Genomic DNA, 25,693 nt, shown 5'->3' with positions numbered 1-25,693 from the left:
ATGCTTTTGCACACTTAGACTACTGTATAGTGTAAACATAACTTTTATATGCAATTGGAAACAAAAATGTTTGTGAGACTCACTTTATCACAATATTCTCTCACTGCAGTGGTCTGGAGCCAAACCCACAGACCTATGCCTGTGTACATATACAGACGGTCCCCAACTTATGACAGTTCGACTTATGATTTCTCAATTTTACAATGATATGAAACTGATACACATTCAGTAGAAAGCAGTCAGATACTCTCTTGTGATGCTGGGCAGTGGCAGTGAGCCACAGTTCCCAATAAGCCACACAATCACAAGAGTAAACCAACACTACTATGCAGTGTACTGTGTCACCGGATGATTTTGCCCAACAATAGGCTAACGTAAGTGTTCTGAGCATGTTTAAAGCAGGTTAAGCTAAGCGATGACATTTCGTAGGTTAGGAGCATTTTTGACATGATGACGGGTTTATCAGGACATAACCCCATTGCAGGTTGAGAAGCATCTGTACACACACACACACACACACACACATGCACACGCACACACATACACACTCACATGCATATAGGGGGTGCTTTTCTTAATCAGAGCAGTATCACATATTCTTAGAATGGAAAAAGAAGAACAAATTCCCTTGGGATAGAAGGAGGGAAAAAGTCATTGCCATTGATTATCCTCTAACTTCATTATTGGGTTTGGAGTGGCATTGGTATAGATTGGCAACACCCATATCTAAAAAATTATTTTAAAACATACCAAAGCCAAATATTCATTTTAAAATCATCTACTGTATTAAGCTACCTTTTTGCTGTCTTTTATCAGTTTGGATAATGTGTCTACTTATTTCAAAATTCAACTCATTTGTGAAAGTCTAGGAGACCTATGTGTGCAACGAGTATCATTTAGAAAGTACACATCTCTTCTCTGCTTTGGTTGATCCTATTTCATTAAAATTTCCTATATTTACATTAGAACCTTATAAATTATTCTCCCAATTCTCTTTATGCAAATGTATAACTGGCTAATAGAGATGGAACCTCTGTATGTGGTAAGCTGCATTTTGTCAGCTTAAAAATCACATAATATTGATCCTCTTAATTGTGTTGCCTTGATGACGCTACCACTTGGATGCTTTGAAACAGAAACAAAATGAAAAGTTTTTGCTTTCTAGACAGGCTCAAAATGGCTGCCTTCTAAAAAAATTTTACAGGCAACTAAAGTAATATGATTTTATAAAAATTATGAAATACTAAATGTAGTCAAAAGGATGGCCAGACAGGCCTGCAGAGCAGGCTGTTCTATTTACTGTCCCCTGCGCCTTACTGTCCTGCCCAGTTCCCATCCCGTCCACTTCCATGCTCAGTGCCCTCCTCCTGCTCCCAGCGAGCTTCCTTCCTGGTATCTCCTCCCCATGTCCTCTCTCCCTCTCACTTACAAGACTGAACTGAGAATTATTTTATTTTTTTGACAGGAGACAATTCTCTACCCTTAGAGAATAAGTCTCTGTATCTCTGCTGGTTGAATTTTATGTCTGCGTCAGTGACGTGCCGCTCACCCCCGAGGCCGCCCACCTGCTTGGACAACCTGGCAATCTCTGATCTTTTCCGTTCAGGATCTCTGCGAAATCATCAATAGTAAATGCATAAGCCAAGAATGCAACATTGGACATTCATTTGTGTTAGGCTTCGACATGAGAGTTTCTTCTGAAAAGATCAAAAAAGAAAAAAGAAGAAAGCAAACGTCAACATTGTGTTTCCATATCTCATGTCTGAAAAGAATGGGATAACCTTTTGCAACATTTTTATATTTCATCAATATACAAGTCACATGTTCTATTTGAAATACCTTGATATTAAAAACATGAAAGTCAAGTGCTCTGTAGAAAGAGAGGCATGTTTTTTATTTCTTTCACATCAAATGTTTTTCAACATGATTTCAAACAAATTGTCATCTAAACCATATTTTCTAATATACTTGTCAGGGCCAAATAGAGAATATTGAAAAAATATAAAAAAGTAGGATTTCAGAAAGAAGTTTTTGCAGCTCTTATAAATGTCTTTTTCAGCCTATTGGTTAACAAAAAATGTTTAACTTAATTTTAATGTTAATATTTAACATAATTTTTAATTATGCTGAAAGCACATTAATGCTGCAGTAGAAGAAATTAAAAATTTCCTAGTTAATTAGCTTATTAGGTTGCCTGATTTCCTTCCTTTCCCCTTCTTTCCTTCCTTCCGTGTCTTTGTAGAAAATACATAGGATCTAAAGGCACATAAACCCGGATATTACTCTTGGTTTGGACTCTCAGCATGGTTTTTACTGTTTTTCATTGGGTGAATTAATTAACTCTTCCAAAGTTATGTTTCTTCAGATATAAAATGGATATAGTGGTATATAATTCACAAGAATTTTGGGGTGGACTGAATAAGCCAATGTATATAAATGCCCAAATGAACAGTTAATAAATACTAATGCTATTTCTCCCTTCCATTGATATCATAATCTAATCTGGGGATAATTATTGTTAAGCATTACTTATCCAACTATGTAGATGACAGTGCATTTAGCCTGAATTTAAGATCCAGGACTGAGAGAGAGAGAAAAAAAAAAAAACTAAGCATGTACCTAAAGAGAATTTAAGATGTGAGGTGAAGGTCACAGTGGCTGTGGCATTTCTACTTGACTAATACACTACAACATTCTTCATTTTCCTATAAAAACCGTCTTGGCAAATTGTAAGCAAACACAATAGGCAATAGAAGCTGGTGATATCAGTGTGAGAGCATATCTTAGAGAAGTTCATCATTCATTGGTGGGAAAATAATAGCTTGGGAAACGTTGTCTCTGAAATAAAGTTTATGTATTATTTCATTCATAGAGAATTCTATAAAAATGCTTCCTTCAACTTATTTCTCTGAGTATCTTTATTATCTTTACTTTTATGGCAATAGAATTTGATTCAATTATAAGAGTTAAGAAAACAAAAACATTGCAAAGTAATGTTGACAGGGTGATAGAGCAACACCATAGCTTTCCTAAGGTCGCAGATAGGAGATGCTTGTATTTGGCTTGATGGAGACTCTTCCCATTAGACAAAATTCTCAGAGAACGAGGAGCTGATGCCACATCCCTGGTGGGCACGTGCCATCTCAGTTGAAATGTGAGACAAGGCCATCTACAGTTGTTTTGAAGCAACACAGAGAAAAGAGTGTTTTGTCCTTTGACATATCTTCTGAGTAAAGTCGATCTACTTGATTCAAATTGCCATTGTTATAATCTCATAAAACAATATTTTATTTGGAAATTTGACACCCAACCAAACTGCACCTTCACCATTAATGGGAAGATATAAAAATAGAAGGTCCCTCGATAACTCTTGCAGGCGGATCTCACTTGCCTGTGCTGACATAGAGAAGTGTATGTTACACAATTGATGGGATAAATCACTGCTATTCCAGAAAAGGATTTCTCAGTAATTCATTTTAAAAGTAACCTTTGCTGGCTGTGATGGTCAGTTTTATGTGTCAACTTACATCCAGGTGTTGCTGTATAGACATTTTGTAAATGTAATTAAAATTTATAATCAGTTGACTTTAAATAAAAGTGATTATCCTAGACAATCTGGATGGACCTGATTCAGTAAGTTGAAAGGCCTTAGAAGTAGAACTGAGACTTCCTTGAAGAAATTCCACCTGTAAACACCAGCTTCACTTTGCACCTGAGAGTTCCAGCCTCCCCTTCCTGACACTATGCCCAATTTTGGACTTACCTTGCCAGGCCTCACTATTGCATACATTGATTTCTTGCAATAAATCTCTAAAAATATCTTTTACTAGTTCTGTTTCTCTGGCTGCACCTTAACTGACTCACTGGCTAACAGAGCTCTAACCCCCTATTTCCTTCCATCCCTAATCCTCCCCCAGTAACTCCTGATCTTTGCTCCAGATGAAACCTCTGCAACTAGGGGAGGAGGGATTACCTAATGCAAAACACCCACAGCAAAATTTTTGCAAATCATCATGAGTTTCAAATCTATTCAGTCTTCTATCTATGGTATACTAGTAAATCCCTTCGGTATTTACAGAAGTCACATACAAAATGATTTTTTGTCATTATAAAAAAAGTTTCAGCCTATGTTTTAAGGCAAATACTATTGAAAAGTACAGTTGACCCTTGAATAATGTAGGGGTTAGGGGTGCTGACCTCTCGTGCAGTCACTGTTGATGGGAAGCCTCACTGATAACATAAATAATCAATTAAAACATATTTTGTATGGTATGTGTACTACATACCATAGTCTTACAATAAAGTAAGCTAGAGAAAAGAAAATATTAAGAAAATCAAAAGGAAGAGAAAATAAATTTACTATTCATTAAGTGGAAGTAGGTCATCACAAAAATCTTCATCCTTGTTGTCTTCATGGTGAGTAGGCTGAGGAAGAGGAGGATGAGGAAGGGCTGGTCTTGCAGTCTCAGGGGTAGTAAAGGTGAAAAAAGTCTGCATATAAGTGGACCCTTGCGGTTCAAACCGTGTTGTTCAAGGGCCAATCGTATTATCTTTGTCCTCAGTGTATTCTCACGACACTTAGCTGCATATCTTATATCAATAAATGTTTCATGAATAACTGAGCAATTTCTTAATAATTCTCCAGATATTCCAAAGGAATTTTATGGTAAAACTGTGATTCTTTTTTTCAGTATCTTGTTTAGAAGAGATATTTTTAAATGTAATTTATACATTTGATAAATTAGGTTTATCTTCATTTTATAATGCCATTAAAATGGATAATTTGAAAGATAATATACGAACACAAAAATTCTTATGATTTAATAGCAATAGAAAAGATTATAAGTCTAACTTGAATCCAATTTTGCTTCTGACTGAAAATATAAACAAGTAAGCAAAATCTAGATAGTAATAGTCATAAAGAACTAGAATAAAATTGTCAGTGATTTTTTTCATTTAAATTTTCTCCTTAAATTTTATTATATTGCTTTAGCATTTAAAAGGTATAAAGTATATGTTGTTTTATCTACCCAATCTTTTTAGAAGACTTTTTGCAATTATCCCTTTTTTTTCTAGAGTGGAAGAGTAAGGAGTAGGGGATTTTGAAAAATAGTCCAAACCTACTTTTTTAATTTTTAGAATTGGATAATAGCCATTTCTTCATTTTTACAATCTTTTATAATATAATAAACTAAAATATGCAAATTTAAAAACCTTGGCTTTATGGTGTTTAATATATTGAAGTTTAACTAGTTTAAATGCAACTCTATAAACTCACACTTCTCATAAATTAGGACAAATCTGTTCATTAAGATGCAATAATGTCCAAAGAAAATTTAGCTTTAGTATAATTTTGAAGGTGCTCTAAATTTTATATATGATCTTTGTTTAGAAAAGATTAACAATAGTGTGCTACCCTGTCTGAAAACTTAAGAAAACATATGGCCCGAAAACTGCAAGGAGAAATAAACAAAAAATTCATGATTTTCCTGCATGCATGCTTTGCATTTTCACCTTTTTTCATAATTAATTCTTCTTTGCCAGAAAAAGTTTTATTTGAACGTGGCTTTTTAGAATGAAAAGCTTGGGGGCTATTCTAACCAGGACATGAGAAGACAATTTCCACAGTCCACAGAGTGACAAGGCAACCTTACAGAGTTTCCATTTCATTCGTATATTTGTTATTAAGAAAACTCAGATACAAACATACACACCCACAAAATAAAAGTGGCAGAAATGAAAACAGGCTTCCTCAAGTTACAGAAGCTCGACGTTCTTCAACGTCTCACCTCGAAGCTCGACAAGTCTGCAACTTGAAAGGCAGTAACACCCTTTAGCAGAAGTCAAGCTACCCTTAATAAATATTACCTTAAGATTCATTTACTAATCTGAAATACTGAAATTGACCAAAGGTCAAAGCAAAGAGAGTTTCTAATCATGCACAGAAAAAGGAAATGGCAAGAGAGAAACTGTTCTTTCACGGCGTTGGAGAGATGGGGGTGGGTCTGTGCGCCATTAGTCCCAGCCTGACTTCTGTGGCCCAGCACTGACCTCCACGTGTTCACGCTTTCTTCAGCGTGTCAGAAAGACAGGTGTGGAATAAGACAGATTTACATCTGAACCCCTGCTTTTCCACTTTCAGCTGTAGTGTCCTTCAGTGAGCTCATTTTTCCTTCTGAGTCCTATTTTTCAAAACAGAGACAACAAAGTCTACTTGGCATAACTTTGAGAGTTAAATGAGAGAAACTGTCAAGAATGGTATTGTTCAGGAGAATTTCATGAAAATCCCTGTCCTTCCCTTTATCTCCTTTCTCAGAGCAGGTGTTTTTGTTTTTACCAAAGCAAATTCCATATTCTCTTTTCTCTCCCGGGACCTATTATATTCCTTTTCTGCCTTATATCTTTAGTCTTGTCCTCACCAATGTCTCCTTTTCAGTTTATAGATTTAGTCATAACTCCCTCATCCTTAACAATATCAAAAATCCAATCCCTGCTTTTGCTCTGCCTTCTGAGTAAGCAGCTCTCTTGTATTTGGTCCTCTCTTTACCGGCCACTTTTGGAAAAGTTGCACTTGCTACTTCCTTTCCCCACCTCTTCCTCAGCGGCTCCACCCACCAAACCCCAAAGAAACTCGGCAGCCTCCACAGCCAGTGCCGAGGGCCGGCTGCCTTCCTAGGATGCCCCACCATGGACCACGTCTCAATTTTCTTGTTTTTATTTTTCACTTGCTTGCTTGTTCATTGTTAAATGCTCATCTCCCTTCGCTTCCCCATTACAAGGCTTTCCTGATCTGATTCTCTCTCTTCCTACTGCTTTGATCATCACTGTTGGAATCCTTTAGCGCACAGATGTCCACTTCGCTCTATCTTTGCTCCTGGTACATGAGAAGATTGCATTGCCCCCTCCCCTAAAGTGAGTCATGGCAAAGCATGTCACTTAGGTTGGTGCATAAAATGTGCACACACAGACAACGTGTCAGTTCCTGGCTGGGGCGTCCAATTGCCAGTGCGTAAGTCTCCAGCCTGCGATTCCCTTTCCTCAGCTGTCACGCAGGCGCCGTGAAACCAAAGCAGGCCAGGAAGCTGAGGCAAAATACAGAAGGCTTTGCATGAGGAAAAAAGGGAAACTTTTGCTATATCACTGAATGGAAAGCACTAGGATCCTAATGATACTCTTAGTTCTTTCATTTTATTTTAGTTGTTGGGTGTGTTTAAGGAAATTTCAATGAAAAAATAATTAATTTTTTGGTGTCAATGAACAGGATTTTACCCTATGGGTCACCACAGACAGATGTGAACACCTGTGTTCTTAGGGCCATCACCTCACACATTAAAGCTAAGTGACCATCAACTCTCCAACTGTTCTTTAATAAGCAACCATCATAGGTAAGCCTTAGATCTGTTGCCAGTTTCTCAAGTTGGAAACTTGAGTCACCCTTGAACTTTCTTCCTCCTCTACTTTGCATACATAGACAATCACACCTCCTGTGGATTGCACCGTCTAAACTTGTAAAAGCATCTCCTCTTAAGTCCCAGTGGGCCCTCCCGTCGTCTGTCCCAGCTGCACTCCTGAGACACTGTGCCGACAGCTCCTGCTTCCTCCGCGCCACACTTCCTGTGACAGCCAGAACGTCTCCACTTGAAACCATTCCTTTTGCTCTCTGAGTGAAACGCACATTACGCAGACACCATGGCTATATCTCAGTCTCTTTCTACCTCCCTCGCCTTCACGTTCTCCACGTTAGCTCTCCCAATCTCTCTCACCTCTTACAGGCTATTGTGTCCCTGACCTTCATCTCAGACTCAGACCTTCATCGGACACTCTGATATCTCTAATCTAGAATTCCCTCTCTCGCTTTTTTTCTTAGTTAACTCATATGGTTCTTTCACTCCTTCCTGTCTCAGCTTGTATGTCACAGTTCGTGATACCCAGGAAACACAAATAAATATTTGTTGATTAATTCTGTTATTCCAGTTGAGATTCTCATCAACTCCTATCCATATTATTGAAACAGCCTCCAACTCTTCTCCCTGCTACAACTCTGCCCCCTCCAACTGCAGTGCCCATGATGTAGGTCCTAGCTGCCTGGGTATGGAATGCCACTAGATTTAATTTTCTAATTTTACTTTTTAGCTACTATGGTATTCCTTGCTTTCTCATTTAATTACATCCTCCAATCTTAATACAAATGATTGGATATAATAATTAATTAAAGAAATGATTAATTTTTTGATTAATATGCTGATTAGTCACAATAAAATTTTATTTACTGAAAATAATCTTTAGTTGGAAGCAGCTGATTTCTTTAATCTATGTGGTCTCAAGAGCTGAACATCATGGTTTCTTAAAATGCACAGCACAAACTTTAAAAATCCATTTTCTTGATAACTGCACCAAATTTCAGAAATTTTTGCTAAAAATAGGTTATTAGTTAGAATGACAGTCATGTTTTCTTTTGTCTTTTGGATGCTACTAAACCACAGTTCAGTATCATCAAAGCATATTGAATCTTACATGACTTACTCTATAGGCAAAAATTGTGAGCATAATTCCTTTTTAATACATACAAAATCTAATAGTAAACTACCCCAAAGGATGGATAACTTACATTGCTTATTTCAATAAAAGAAGCAATAAAAAGTATGACTTGTGAGAACCAGACTACACTGGGAGATTAAAAGAAATGAAACACTGGAAACTAACAAAACAGCATTAAATGTAGTCAGAAAATAGAAAACATGATTTATACCTACCTCCACAATTTAATAAATCTTTATATATGTAGAGATTAAATAGTTCAGCAGAATGAAGGTATAATATGATTTGTAAAGCAAATATATGACTACAAAGCATCTGAGTTACACAAATAAGCATTTTATAATAAATGGAGGCTAATAGGTCTTGTCCAAATACAGAGAAAGATTTTTGTTATCTAAAAGCATTAGGATTGTTGACTAAGACTACTTAAGTAGGATCTAACGGAACTTTCTCTTGGTGTTTGATTTACCAAATTTAAGTTCTTAAATTACTTGTTTCAGAAGATTTTACTGTTTAATAACTTTTGTCTTTCATAAGTTTAGATATTATTACATTTATAATTCTGAGGATGTAAAGCATATAGACATCATTTTGGATAACCATTAAAGTTTTCTCTCTTTGGGTAGAACTAATTTGGTCATTCCCAAACTGGTAGGCCTCACGCCAAACAGGCTCTTCTATATAAAGTAAAATAACTTTTATTTGTTTTGTTCCTATGTCTTTTAAAAAGGACAACTGAAGTAATAGTTACATTGCAAGAATAAGTAATGGCAAAATCATTATTTTAAAATTGACTCCACTTTAAAATTTTGTAATAACAAAAAGATAACATTGCAAGCCATATATTACTATCCTTGTAAAAGTTGTAAGAAACCAATAATGAGTAATTCCACATTTTCTAGCTAATGGCATGGCACAAACATTTATCAAAATAAAAATTAGGTCCAGATGCATATCAACTCTTTATCATAAGTATCATTAGAAACTATAAAGCCCCAAATGAACTCTTGAGGGTAAGGCTCTTAAAGAATAACATTTTAAGTGCATAGCTATTACAAACTCATTTGATATTCATTTTAATTGCAATGACTATAATGAATATACTTTGTATTCAAACAGATGTCACAAGCACTACTACAGAAGTTTCAATATAATTCAGTCTTAGTTAAGAATGAGTAAATGGATATTTAAAATTGAATGCTACCATGAAGGAGAGGGAAAAAAACCAATTACAGTAAACATTAGCTCCCAACAAAACAAATGAAAGATTTTTATTAAATTGTGTTCTTTCTCATTTTTACGTATACAGAATACAATAATACAGGGATCTTGCTATCACAAATACTCCTTTTTCTTGAATCTGCTGGTCTACAGATTAGTTTGCTTGGAAAATAGAAATTGGAAGGGTAAAAGATGACTGAGAAGGATAGGCTGAAATTCACTTTACAATATTTAGAGACTAATACATTGAAAGGAGTAAAAATATTATTATGCCAGTTTAAGTTAGCTGATGGAGATAATTATGTATGCCATTTTATTTTGATGGGTCAGATGAACCCTAATATTCCCTTTAATCTTCTCCCACATGAAGGACTAACACTTTAAATTCCAACATGAGAGACCTTCACGCCATAAATTGAAATAGTGTTTCTTAATATATGGTTCACAGAATCACTCATGGATGTGTGCAAACATTTCTGGGCTGCAGTGAAGTCCTATCAAAGCCTGGGAGTAAGGCCATGGAACAAGGATTTTAATGGCAACCTGAAAATTCTGATGCACACTCTGGTTTAAAAACAACTGCCTCAGGTTGGATGCAGTAATATTTAAAACTATATATTATTCATTTCCTTCAAATCAGCAAACATTTATTAAGCATAGCTCCTATGTGAATGAAAGATTTGATATATATAAGATGTCCAAAAAAGCAAGAAACATACTATAAACTTGTTTTCAAAGTACAATTAGTAAGTACAATACGAATCTACAAATGTCTAGAAGTAAAATGTCGGAATGTCTGGAAACATAAAGAAAATAGTTTATTTATGGTGCAGATTAAGATTTCACTCAATTTCAATTTAGTAGTTCTTCCCCTGCAAGGAGTTATCTGGAGGTTGAAGAGAAACATGTTTATCATTATTAGAAAATGTAAATACCATAGTGTTTCAAAACCAGTTTATGCTGTTTTCCCTGATTTTTGGTACACCCTATGTTTTGTAAAGGAGAGTAGTAAGTGTGTGAGGCGTCTGGAGGTTCTGGGTGGCTGAGGGGAAGAGCCATTTCTTTCCTTTCAGTGAAGGAAAAGAAAGAAGCTGAACTGTAAGACCAGGAGAACTAAAGCTAAACTGTCTTCGGCACCTCCAACCTCATTCTCCTGGGACCTGAACTATAAGCTGAACTTATCTGAAAGCCGTACTGTATTTTTTAATCACCAGAGCAAAATTCAAACAGTGAAAGTTCACTTTGGAGTTTGATAAAAGAAAGAGTGAAAGTAAAGAAAATAAAGCCGAGGTTATCAAGAGTTTTTCCCTGGTTAGCAATTTGCCCCCACCCCCAGCCCAGGACTGAAGACTAATTAGCCGAAATCTGTGAGAAGAGCCTGAGTCAGGCGCGTTCCCTCTTGAAACACTGAACACAACTGATGAGATTCATTAATGGCACCTGTTGCCCTTGGTTTTCTACAGCCCTTGTTTGACTTTTCCCAGCACGGGAAACAGAAGCCAGTGGGGGAGGCGGAGGCCATGCGAAGTGAAGGTGAACAGAAAACGTGGGGCTGTTGACCCGTCAGGACCCTCGCCCACGGCAGTGGGTCTCAGAGGGTGGTCTCTGCACCAGCAACACCAGCATCACCTGGGAACGCGCTGGAATGCTCTGCTCAAGCTGCCGTAACAAAATACCGCAGACTCCATAAACAGGCTGGCTTAAACAACAAAAAATTATTTTCTCACGGTGCTGAAGGCTGGAGCCCAGGATCAGGGTCCTGGCTGGTTCTGTCTCTGGGGAGGGGTCTCTCTCCCGGCTTGTCAGTGGCTGCTGCCTTCTTGCTGTGCCGCACATGGCGGAGAGACAGAGAGCGGCTTTTTCTCTCTTCTTATAAGGCCACCAATCCTTTTGGATTAGGACCCTACCATTATGACCTCATTAACTTTAATTACTTCCTAAAAGCTCAGTCTCCAAATATAGTCATGTTGGGAGTTAGGGGTTCGACATAGGACATTTGGGGGAACACAGGTCATCTGCAGCACTCATCACAAATGTAAATTCTCAAGCACCACCACAGACCTAGGGAGTCAGAAGTTCAGGGAATGGGCCCATACTTTGGGTTTTATTAACCTCTCCAGGCTACTCTAATGCACATTAAGGCCTGAGCAGCGCTGGCCTTCAGGATAAAGTCCCACCCCTGAGGGACAGCATTTCCTTTCCTCCACAGTCTACTCCCACTCTGCCTTCCCTGGCTTATTCCTTACAGGATGCTCTGCCTGTAATCCTAGCACGCGCCTTTGCACACAGAAAGCACTCAGATCTTCACACAATATTGCGAGCAATTTTGCCTATAACTCTTCTCTGTAAGCTACTCCTCACAACACTGGCTCCAGTTCAATACTGATTTTGGACCTCAAACAGCCCATTGGTCTCAGACACAACACAATGTCACTTCCATAGTTGCTTAATGTTATTTAAAAAATTAATATACTATTTGTTACTTATTATGCACTTAAATGTATCAGGACCTATAAGAGCTTGGTATATTACCTCATTTAATTCTCACCACCCCACCCTGAAAGAGGTATTATGATCTCTGCTTGAGAGAAAAGACACTGAAAATTGCTGCTCAATATCAAGATATCTATTATACAACACAGTGACTATAGTTAATAGCAATGTATTGTATTCTTGAAAATTGCTAAGAGAGTAGATTTTGTGTTCACAACACAAATAAATATATGAGGTAATGCATATAACTAGCTTGATTTAGCCATTCTACAACGTATACATATTCTTTAAAACATATTATATATGATAGATATAATTTTTATCTGTCAAGATACATTTTAAAAAAGAGAAGTGGCAAGGCTGAAAACTGTAAACCGTGTTTCCTTGACTCAAAGCACATGGTTATTTCCACTATGTTACACCATAGGCCAAGGGTTGTAGTTTTATGTCAACATCTTGAATTTACTGCCAAGACCCCAAGAGTATGTGCATCTTTCCTAAGATAAAGTTATTTCCAGTGTATCTTTTGGAATCTTTCTATTCTCCACACTCCTAACACAGACGCTTGTGCACACACACAAGAGCATTGCTGAAAGTCGGTCATCATGAAAAAACACTCAGGCTGAGACACATGCTGTTAAATGACTACAGACAACAAAGCACTGTAAACTTCTATTCCTATGCCATACCCTATTTACCTGCAGGCGGCTGTTAGAATTCATCTTTCATTAAAGACACCTGAAGAACTCCAAGAGCATTACTTGAAAGTTCACAAGGAGCTCTGATAAACTTTTCCCCAAAGCCACTACTGACAATTAAGCCCCAGAAACACATGCACACACACATACACACATATGCACATAAAATGGGAAAAACATCTGTAAGTTTAAAACAATGGCATTTTTTTTCAAAACTATACTTTCTTAGCTTCATTCCCCAGAATACAAGCCAGGTGATCCTAGCTTCCTTATTTACAGCTTCCTACAAATTGAAGACTGGACTATAGGATAATAACCACACCTGTTGGATTGTTTAGGTAATTCCAAGCACCAGCTGAGATAGTAATTAAGAGTAACATTCCATTCTCGGCCTACCTGGGGTGTTCAACAACCTTGACATCTTGCAGAAATAGGAGACGTACTGCTCGCAGTACTCGGCACTGTTGGTGATGGCACTTATCTGGTCCATGGAGGCGCTGTACACGAGCTGTGTCACCGAGTACTTTTCTGGGTTGTAGCCGACCACAGTCGTCTGCATCTGCAAGTCATGAGACACGATGGTCCACACTTTGTCCTCTGTGGGGAGAAAACGACCAGAACACTGGTTCATTAGTATGCAAGTGCTTCTCCAACTGTCAGGACGTAATTGAGCTACACTTGAACTGGGGTAGAACAGTTAAGGACAGCAAGCCTCAAAGTAACCCCTGCTATTTTTCCATATGTAAGTTTTGCTGATAAGGACAAAGTAGAAAAGTAATATTTTTTATTAAAAACAAATGCAAGATACCTCCTGAAAACAAAACTAAAAACAGCTTGTGTATCTGGCCGGTGCTCTGATGTCCGCAGCATTGAATGTGAGGCTCATTATGTTCCGACTCCTTCCTGACTTTGTAACCCATTATTCCTGTGGTAGAACAGTATTTGCTTTTTCCTAAATGAACTGCGCTCTCTCAAGCCTCTGGGTCTTCCTACATGCTGTTTGCTCTAATCAGAATATGCATCCTTATCTTGTCAACAAATGTTCTTTCACCCTGACCTTTCAGGCAAAATTAGACATTGCATTCTCTGTTATTGAAATGCTCTATACGTGTGGGATAAAGCAAATGAGTAATTTTGTTGGTGCTCGCGATCCTGAAAATTGCATTGTGGGAAAAGCAGCAGCAGAGGTAAAATAGATGAGGTTAAATAAAAGCTCTGTATACTTTTATCTAGAAGCACCACTAAGAACCTGAGATAATATTATTTTTTTGAAAATGTAGACATATGTCCTGACTCTATACAACTGAAAAAGCTCTAAAAGAAGGACCAACCTCAAGCACCAGACTGTTAGCATTAAATACCATTTTCCGTGCAGTAAGAGTAAACTAGGATCCCTGGAGAAATGATGGATTCCAGAGCCAGAAATGTACAAGATGCAAGATAAGCTAGGAACATATCATCACACCAGAAAAAAAAATAAGCTGCTGGAGACAGGGCAGTTTAAAAACTCCCAGGGACAATTTTCACATCAATAAGAATTCCCTGCAATGGATTAAAACACAAAAGTATATTTAAATGCATGAGTTTATTATAATCATTAAAAAAGTTTAATTTTGGAAGATGCTGGGTAGCCAACTCATTATTTAGAATATTGGTAAATAAAGGAAAACAATCAAGCTTTCAGCTTGTCTTTTCTGTATGTGCTATAATGTAACTAAATATTCTCTTTATGGAAACATTTCCACTCATCAAAAAAAAAAGACTAAATGATAGAGTATCATCACTTCGTAACTTCTCACAAATTCGTAGGATATAAGCAGTGACTATCAAGGACTGCTAATATAACCAAAAGCAAAGTCAGGGACGATGTAACCCTGGGTGGGAACACACGATCAACGTTACATGTAAAGTAGCATTGACAAAAATCAAGTGTGAATTTGACTAAGCTTATAGATCTAATTACTGATTTACAGAAATTATAGGGGTGAGAGGAACGTGTTAAATGGCACTAAGCGGAAACACTCCATGAAATCCATGCTGTGGGAAGCTCTATAGCAATCTAGTTTAATAAACTGATACATTGCAAAGAAAGAGGGAGGAGAAGATGAGAAAGAGGGAGAGAGCGAGCACTGTAGGTTAAAAGAGACTTCCTGAACTTCCTTCTCATTCAGCCTTCCTTATTTCAGTAAAGGGCAACTCCATTCTTCCAGTTGCTCAGGTCAAAACCCTTGGAGTCACCGTTCACTCATCTCTTTCTCCTACACGCATCATCCGCCCTGCCAGTGCGGCCTGTCTGCTCCACCTTCAGTCCATTTTCAGAAGCTGACCCTTCTCCCCCACAGCCCGCCCTGCAGCACGACTCTGGTCCAAGCCACCTTGCCTCTCCCTGCAACCCACCCTGACACCCCTGCATCCTCACGTCTGCTCTCTGCAAGCAGCCAGGTGAGCCTTCCACATACGCCAGATTCTGATGTTCCGCTCCAAGCTCCCATGTGGCAATGGGTCTTGTTCAGAGTAAAAGCCAAGTCTTAAAACTGCAGAAGTCCCTCCTGATCTGCCTCCTCCTTGCCTCTTACCCCCCACTCCCTCCTTGCCCATTTGGCTCCGGCCATGCTCACCTTGTATTCCTACCTGGAGCCTCCGCACCTGCGGCTTCCTCTGTCTAAAGCCGTCTTCCCTCAGACACCCCCAGAGCCCTCTCTTCCTCCTCCTCCTCCCCCTCCTGCAGATCTTTGCTCCGCTGCCCATGCCAGCTTTTCCTTTCCCACCCCACCAACTGCTCCCTACCTCTCTCTCCTGCATTGTTTTTCTCCCTAGCATTCATCTCCCCCCCGACTTGTGCATGTTTTCATTATTTTTTATACCTATCTTCCCACATAGAAAGGTAAGAAGGCAGGGACTGCACCATAATTGTCACACAGTAGGCCTTCAAAAAATATTAGTTGAGTAGGAAAATAAATCAACGAAAAATAAATAGAACAAAGCTCCTCAAGCTAGGAGCTGCTTAATTAAAATCATCTGGGTCCCAGTTCTGGCTCTGCCATGACCATGCTGACAGACACTGGTGAAGTCACTTCACTCCTCTTGGCTGTAATTTTCCCTCACCTGGAACGACTTGTCTCCACACTAGAGTACTTTCCAGTTTGCTCTTCTTGAATCAATTAAAACAAGTTCAGGTATGGTGTCTCCTATAGTAACATATTTTCCATAGGATAATTATTTTTTCAGTTTTAGCTTTAGCCTGTGTGGAACTGCCTTCCGTTAGTTCTTTTGACACAGCAAAAATGACATATTTTAGTAATTCTGTCACTTTCTGACATGATGCTAACGACAAACTGATTTTCATTTATGTCCAGACTTGCAGATTTGCCTTCACCTAATTAAAAATCCATTAATTAAAAGTAGGTTAGTTTTATCTCTTTTCTGTTACAATCAGCCTCTGGCATAGAACTCTCAAACATCTGACAGTACTTCCTTTTATTTTTTTTTTAAACAAACCCCTACGAAGGGCCTTATCCTGTGGCAGGACTCCAGAACTCTCTTTAACTCACCACAGAATAGCATTCTAACCAGACCTCTCTTTAAAGGATCACAAACCTCTTTTCCATATATACAAAATAATGCTCATAAAGGCAAGAATTAATAAGCAAGTAACAAAATGGTCACCCACATATGGTCTCTGTCCTACGTGACTTCAATAACTTTAAAAACATTAATCAATTTGTTAAGATTGATTAGTCTCTAACATTTTTGTCCTAGTGACTTCTGGGTCCTAACCTCTACTTCCCACCATACACATTTCAGGATCAAACCCCTGAGCACTCTCTACTTTATCGCTCACTCGCCCATTGAACAAACGTTGCTCACCTAATATAAGAAAGAGATCTAGGGAAACCACAGTGCAATATAGATTTGTAAACTTTGAGAGCTTACATTCTTGCATTTTGGTGAGGGAAAAAACCAGATAATAAGCAAAACAACTAAAATTAAAAATATTTATAGTTTGCAAGTGATAATGGCAAGGAGAAAAACTAAATCAAAGAGGGGAAGGACAGACAGTGTGTATGGGGACTGCATTTTTTAATCCAGAGGAAACCAGAAAAGGCTTCACTGAAAAAGTGACATTTGAACAAATAAGGTAGTTAGTCACCCAGCAAGCACCTGAATGTCTGGAGAAAATCTTCCAGATAGAGCAAATGCAAATGTTCTAATTCTGGAATATTCCTGGCATTGTTCAGGTATGCAAAGAAGCCCAGGAGTGAGAAAAGGGAGAATGGAAGGGGTCGAGGTCAGACTCCAAAATGTTGATGCATTTTGTTAATTGTTTTGTAACTCTTGTATATTACACATGCAATAGCTCTTTAGGAGTCAGTCATTAAATCTTAAGTGACAAATGGGTATTAACAATTTTGCAGGTATCCAACATGTAAAAGAAAGAAGGTGGTTACACTGCATAGACTCTCCTTTGCTAGTATCATTAAGTGGAAAAATCAAGAATCTTATCCCCATATTCACAATGTGTTCATATAATGTGTATTATTGGATATGTGAGTAATGCAAATAGAAACTACTACATATGGCAAATTCTAAATTTCTAAGTTCCATTTTCATGAAGAAGCAATTGATAAACTAATGCCTGTCAAATAATGTTTTTAGATTACTGCCTTGTGAAAATGCCCTTTAGGATTACTGGGAACTTAGCATCTGACTCATGATGCAATTACATATTTAAAAATTGCCACACTGTATATTGTTGTAAATACAACTGATTTAATGAAATGTTTCAAACACTGGAGCACATATGGAACATACTCTGGAGACAGGTCCCTGTCCTTGACAATAATGGGTCCTCAAAATTAACCAGTTTAGTTACGTTGACATGAGACATTAGAAAGGTCCTTCTACCACCTACACCAGTGAGTCCGTATCTTCAACCTATCTGTGATCCTCCAGTAATTCATTTCACAAGAACCAATACCTTGCATGGCTGGAGCTCTGACCGGGGACTTAAAGACAGAAAATGACCAGTAAAATAAAGCAAAGAATAATTCCTACCAGACCATAAACAGTTTCTTACTCACATATATGGCTGTTCCCTGACTCCTTTCCATGTCATCCATATGTAATCTGAAGTTCACATTAAAGAGTAGTTCTCCAGATAGTATGTTTTAATAAGGAGTCCAATGTGAGCTGGGTCTAATGGGAAAAATTTTTTTGTGTGACCTGTATACCTATATTTGCAGCTAAGTGTCATTTTTGCTTTTAAAACAATATCACCTTACTAGTTAATGCTCAATTTGTTCATCAGAGAGCATTTTTCAACCTTTATTCAAATTTTCTCTGAATGATTCTTAAAAAGAAAGGAATATTATATTTATTACCTAAATTTAAAATGGTATATAAAAATTGTTAGTCTGGATGTGGCCAACACACAACATGTAGTCCAAATTCCTTAGCTGCCCTATTATCTATTATAATTACTTTTCAGGAGTGACTGTGGTTCTCTCATAGCAACATAAGAGAAACTAAACTACAATATGTGCTTCACTTAATATGTTCTATTGCACGTTAGCTTTGGCCTGCTGGGTAAAACTAGTAAATTAAATTTTCTGCATCTTTAAATTTGTCCTCTATCTTACCAACTGTATCCTATTAACTTTGTTTTCTTTGGGCATAGAAGTCCTAATGGCTATTATCTGGATTCAATCAATCAACATTTGAACATCAACTATGAGCAAGATAAGAGCAAGGATTTCCAATTAAATGCTATTGCATTGTAAGAATTGCTTTTTCAAAACTTGAATTTTTGCAGTCTTGTAGGAGCACATATCCAAAGGAACAAGCCTACCACTTAAGCCATGTTCTTATGTAGACATTTTTAATCCCAAATAATATTAATAGAATGTCATCTCAGAGAACATCCCTTTTGACTCTCTTCTATTAGAAAAATAAGACACCAAGTCTTAGGAAGGATAAGTGGCTTGAACAAATGAATACTAAGAATTAGTGGCAAAATAATAGAAATGCTGTCTCCTAATTCTGGATTTGGTGTTCTCTTCACTCTACTACCCTATATCTCTTTGACCCAGTGGTGACATTCTCGGTGAAACATCAACATTTTTATTGTCTTCCCCCATAGCCCTGCGCTAATTTTGAGGGGGGAGAGGCAACATATAGATATTATTTTAGGCTTTTGAAAATATTATTTTAAAATGATGAATGTATAATTTATTGCATCAAGAAGATGTCATAGTTGGTAATATAATTCCATCATTCCTGCATTTACGAACCATTTATTGAGTTCCTGATCTGTTCTAGTACTGTATTAGGCTCTGGGGACACAAAGATGAAAAAGAAATGAGTTCTTGTCCTCAACGGAGCTTGTAGTCCAGTGGAGGTGAGAGAACATTAAGCTTAGAACTGCAAATTATTAACAAGTGCTAAAACACAGGTACACTGTGAGTCTAAATAAAAAGTCCGTATGACCCAGCTTTACAGAGATGTGAAGCAACTTGGTAAATATTGCATTTGTTGTGTGAATCACGACAGACAAGTGGAGATGAGCCACAGGAAAAAGGAGAAGGCAACACAGCAACTTCCCCCTTCTTATTGCTCAAACACCTTGGAGACAAAAGGACTCAGTAGATCTTGATGGATTGGAAATTTAAGAGTCTGCAATGGCGGAGTATAAGATTGCAGAGTCATGACAGTTGCGTGGGTTGAAAGGTCTAGTGTATGTTCATATGTGGGGGTGTCAAAAAGTTGTAGAGATAAAAGATTAATTCATATTTTGAAAACCATTTCTTCAAACACAAGAATGTCTTTCATATGCATTTATTGGAAAGATATATCTAATTGCTTATGATATGCCTATCATCTGTCTAAGTTCTAGAGAGGTAGCAATGAGTGAGATAGAAAGTCCCTTATGTAGGCAATTTGCAATCTAGTATGCAAATGTGGGAGGCAGAAAACAAACAAACAAATAACTAAGATGTTTATTTTACTTTATCTTCTATGTAGAAACTTAGTGAGGGAAAGAGAGTGACTGAGGAGTGAGAAAGCCCATTTCAGGTTGATCGCTAAGGGAGGCCCTCTCTCAGAGGGTAATAGCGAGCAAATTCCAGAATGTTAGGACAGCAAGTGGGAAGCGTGCTCCAGGCTGAGCTAACGGCAAACAGAAAGGCCCCAAGGCAGGAGAAATCTGGCAGGTTAATTTTGCTAGAGTGGAATAAAGAGAGGAAAGAGGAGAAAATGATTTAAGACAAAAAGTCAGGGGCTATATATTGTGGCTACTCGTAAGACACATTATGGACTTCGAATTTTATCTTGAATGTTACAGAAAGCCATAGTAGGGATTTAAGCAGCCATGTGACTTGACTGATTTATGCCTTGTAGGTGTCGTTCTGGCTAATTAGTGGTAAATCATTAGCACTGGTGCAGGGGTGGAAGCACAGAGACCACCTGAGAACTACTTGTGGGCGTCCAGGGGAGGGACGGTAGCAGTAGAGGTGTTAGAGAAGTGGAGGTTAAAGATACCATTTGAAGACAGAGCCAGCAAGGTTTAGCAATGTTTTGGATGAGATACATCAGGGAAAAATGAGACCAGGATTATTGTGAGGATTTTGTACTGAACATTTACCTCGGAAAATGACGGTATTATTTACTAAAATGGGAAAAATTGTGGGCAAATAGAAGCCAATAGGGAGCCCGAGACTAGGCAGCCAGTGAGGTAGAAGTAAAATCAGAGAAAGGCACACAATGCATTTCAGGAGAGAGGGAGTGATCAACTCACTTAAGTGGTGTTTCAAGGTCAAGCAAAATGAGAACTGAATTCGTTATTGCATTTATCAAAGGTATCTGTGATCTTTTCCAGAGGCTTTCAGTGGTCCACGGTGAAAGAAAGCCTAATTAGCTCAGGTTAAAGGAAGAATAGGAGGAAAGAAGAAAGTTAAAACAATTCTTTCAAGCCATTTTCTTTCATCAAAAGCAATAGAGACAGGGTAAATTCTGGTTTTCTGTTTTTAAGATGACAATCATTATGGTGTGCTTATATGCTGGGAAGAATGATCCAGTAAAGATGGATGTATTTGCCAATAATATTGGTGAACTATAGCTTTGCAAGAGAACTGGACCTATGGTTTGTGGAACTTACCTTGCACTGCCATAGTTATGTTGTGTTATTATGATTGTGACAGAGAAATGTATTTTATCTTATCGAACTCTTAGTTTTAGGAACTTGAGTTACACTTGAGTTATATTCATAGTGTTTAAACTAGGATAGTTTAATATTAAAATTTAATGCAATATGTTACATTAAGAAAATACATTAGAAGCAATAAACAGAGGAAATAGACAACCTGTAGAATGGGATAAAATATTTGCATGCTATACCTCCGATAAAGGGCTAATAACCAGAATCTACCAAGAACTCAAGAGAATCAGCAAAAAAAAAAAAAAAAAATTCAAACAACCCCAAGAAAAAGTGGGCAAAAGAGAAGAACAGAAGCTTTCAAAAGAAGATAATGTCCAATAAGCACATGAAAAAATGCTCAACATCTCTAATCATCAGGGAAATGCAATTCAAAACCACAATGAGATATCACCTAACTCCGGTGAGAATGGCTTTTATCAAAAAGTCCTAAAATGATAGATACTGACATGGATGCGGAAAGAAAGGAACACTTATACACTGTTGATGGGACTGTAAACTAGTACAACTTCTAATGGAAAGTAGCATGGAAATACCTCAAAAAACTAAAAGTAGAAGTACCATTTGATCCAGCAATCCCACTGCTGGGTATTTACCCAAAGGAAAAAAGACATTTTTTTAAAAAAGACACTTGCACTTGAATGTTTATAGCAGCACAATTCACAAGCACAAAGATGTGGAAACAACCCAAGTGCCCATCAATACATGAGTGGATTAATAAAATGTGGTATATGTATACCATGGAGTACTACTCAGTCACAAAAACAATGGTGAACTAATATCTTTTGTAAAAACCTGGATGGAACTGGAAACAATCCTTTTAAGTGAAATATCCCAATAATGGAAAAAGAAAAACCACATGAACTCACAACTAAATTGGAACTAACTGATCAACATCCATGTGCAGATATGGTAGTAAAATTCAATAGAAATCAAGCAGGTGGGAGGAGGGAGGAGGGGATGGGTGAATTCACACCTAATGGGTACAATGCACACTATTTGGATGATGGACACACTTATAACTTTGACTCAACCTGTACAAAAGCAATTCATGTAACCAAAATGTCTGTATCCCCATAATATACTGAAATAAAAATAAATAAATAAAAACAGCAAAATATTAGAAACAATCTAAAAAAAGAAACCATATTAGAAAAAAACAGAATAATTACAATAGAATCAGCTATATAAGGATAAATTGCAACTCCCTATACATGTTTAAAAAAAAAATCTCAGCAAATTAGGAATAAAAAAAATCTTGACTATAATAAAGGGTTCAGATAGTCATGAAATATTAAAATCCTTTCCGTTCATCAGAAAATGAAAATGATTATAATCACAACTTGTATTCTGGAGTCTTTGCCATGAGAATAAGAGATGTAAAACAAAATAATATAATAATATTCCTAAGAATTGGATAGCAGAGAGAGACCTGATACTTGTTGAAGCCTATTAGAAAAGTCTTTAACTTGATAAAGATTGTTAGATATAAGAACAATATAAAAAAATCAATCATATTTCCAATAACAACTAGTGAGAAAATACAATAACTTTAAAATATAATTCATGATATAATAAATACAACCTCACAAAAGATAGGCAAGATCTTTACAGAGAAAAATTTAAAACTTTAATGAACAATATTAAAGAAGAATCACATAAATGAAGAAATATCCCATATTCATGGGTTGGAAGAATCAGTATTATAAAGGTATTAATTCTTCTCAAATTAGCCTATAAATTAATTATATTTTCAATCAAAATCTCAATAATTTGTGTGTGTGTAATTGAGCTGCTGATTAAGAAATTTATATGCAGAAGCCAAGATCCAAGAATAGCCAAGACATGCTTGAAGAAGAAGAGCAATGCAGAGATTGGCCTATCAGGAATCATGACTAAATTAGGTTTGGTACAGGCACAGACAATTAGAATAATGCAACACATTTTAAAAACCTCAAACAAAATTTATGTATATATGGAAACTGGTTTAAATTAGAACTGGCATTTGATATCTATGAGAAATTTAGAATTGTTCATCCATATTGAAAAAACAAAATTTGATCCCTGTCTTTAACCCTATATTAAAATCAATTCCAGATGGTTTAAAGTCATAATGAAAAAGCATAGCTTCAAAATACATAGAATAAAAAATAAATAATACTTCTATTATTTATTAAACAAGGCATAAAATGAGCATATTATAATGGGAATAAAAGCATACATATGACTGTTAAAATTAAACTCTCTTCTTTATCAAGACACCATACATGATGTGAAAAGTTAAGCCATGGAGTAGAAGAGATATTTGCAGACATGTATCTAACAAAGATTAGTATCCAGCTACATAAAGAACTTTTACAAATAGTAACAAAAAGAGATAACACAAAAGAAAAATGATCAGGGGATATGAACTAGCAATTCACAATCGAGTAAAACAAACGGTCAACCAACACATGGAGACACACATCTTCGCCGTAACCAGGGAAATACAGATTAAAGCTACAGTAAGATTTTATTTCATCTTTGTCAGATTGGCAAACACTTAAAAATTTGGCTGTATACAGAATTCTTGCGGATATAAACACCTACATCTTTCATACCCTGATTCTTGAAACTACTTTGGAAAGCAGTCTGGCAATAAGGGGTAAATTTTAAGATGAGCATATCCTTCCATATCAATTATTTCTAGTTTTGTATCCTAGAGGAATTCTTGAACATTTGTAAAATAAAATGTATTGTAATTATTCTTCGCTATGGTAAATAAAAGCAACCTAAAAGACCATTCAAAAAGAGTGAAAAATAAATTGAGCTATAGTTATACAACCAAAAATGATGAAATATTTAGAAATGAATCAACTGGAAGTGTATTTACCAATATGACTTAATTCCAAAATCAGAACATTGAGTACAAAATGCAAATAAGAGGGGCATTCACAATATGATGCCATGTTTATAAAGGTTAAGAACACAAAATATCAATAAGGTATTCTAAGAATTGCGAAAGGAGAGTAGGGTTGGGAGCATACTTGGGCTTTCATTTTATATTAGATGTTATATTTCTTAATCTGGTTCTTGGAGATGAACCAGAAATATTTTATATTGAAACAAACAAAATATACCTGATTTCAGATAAACTTTATGCGAACATCCAGATTTATAAAAGTAATTAGCAAATATTGGTCATTTTACAAGAACTATGTGTACTTTACTGAATAATTTACAAGATAATTTCTTAGTTACGGCTTCTAATTATTTAAAGTACTAATTAACTTCTACAAAAGTATTTATAAAACATTCAGGTAGAAAGGCCCAGCATAGTGTTACACTATAACATAACTATAAGTGTCTGTCTTAGTCACTTGTAAGAGGATTCACTTGAAAGGTTCATCAGTCTTCCGGGTAGATAAGTTAATCTTAAAGATCATATATTTATCCATCATTATTTTGTTTAAAAGTTTTTTCAATCATCACAATATTGCCAGCATAATTTGAATTACTACAAATTTGCTGTTATAGTTTCCTTTTCTCCCCAGATATGTAAAGTATGAGCATTAAATGCACCTCTGTAAGCACAGACTCTGATATCATAAAAGACATTTCACCGCAGCAGGATGTGGTAGTTTGAGGCGTTCCGTAAAGCCAGCTATATATGCAGCTCAGGTAGCGTAAGCAGCTTTAATCATGTGTAGAGAAATAAGGTATGTAAAACAGATGGAACTCTGTAGGGAACACTGAGGAAATGAGCTCAAAGTGCAGATGATGTTCTGCAGGTGGCTGAAAATGTTGATTATTTTTAAGCTCACAATTCCAGCCCCAAGATGGATGGCAAATCAAGCACTGTGAACAAGTATAAATAATGGTAGACCATTCTTACCCACCTGAAGAACAATTTGGAGCTTATATGTGTCTTTTTTCTAGGAAGGCATTAGTCATTTTCTGGGAAGAAGAATATTTGTGAATGTTTTTGTTCCGTTAGAGATGTTAAAATTCTTTTACGATACAGCTGGAGTTATTGACGACATCTATATCAATACGCAGACAAGCTAATCTTCCCTTCCCTTCTTCACTCACACTGGGTGAAGATGTACTTTGTATGTATTTTCTAGTCAAGAGTTCATCTGTGTGACAGTAAGGGTTTTCTACCCCGTGTAGCAAGGAAATGTTACCTTTGATTCTTGTTGCTTATAAGAGTAATTAGTTTTTGATCTGAATTCAAACTTGGAGACTAAGGAAATGTCATCTTGGATCAATGACTGACCATTCCTGTGGAACTTTAAAGATAACACTGCCTATTATTTAAAAATACTTGACAACATATTGCACACACTTGGTTAAAAACAAGCACTCTAAATATCTACTCTGCCACACTGACCGGCTAGCTGTGGTTCAGACATGACAGGTGCTTGCATTTTAGGGCCTTTGTCTGAGCTGTTTGCTCTTCCCCCGAAGGCCCCGAGGCTGGCTGACTCCCTCACTTCTGTTTAATCTCCTTTCAGAGGGCACATTCTCACCAAGGCCCACCCCGTCTGTCCTA

At 36.9% G+C, this 25,693-nt stretch overlaps 1 protein-coding gene across 1 annotated transcript in view; it reads right to left on the bottom strand.

The window, feature by feature from the left end:
• CNTNAP2 (contactin associated protein 2) overlaps positions 1-25,693 on the bottom strand; it is a 1,217,706-nt gene that overhangs the window by 586,965 nt on the left and 605,048 nt on the right. Inside the window, exon 13 of the mRNA XM_069461685.1 lies at positions 13,347-13,547. Coding sequence (XP_069317786.1) covers positions 13,347-13,547 — 201 coding nt within the window. The remainder of the gene's footprint in view (positions 1-13,346; positions 13,548-25,693) is intronic.

This window comes from Eulemur rufifrons, chromosome 29, assembly GCF_041146395.1.
Source record: "Eulemur rufifrons isolate Redbay chromosome 29, OSU_ERuf_1, whole genome shotgun sequence".
Taxonomy (NCBI): domain Eukaryota; kingdom Metazoa; phylum Chordata; class Mammalia; order Primates; family Lemuridae; genus Eulemur; species Eulemur rufifrons.
Note: the sequence above shows the minus strand (reverse complement) of the source record. Positions and strands in the feature narration are given on the sequence as shown.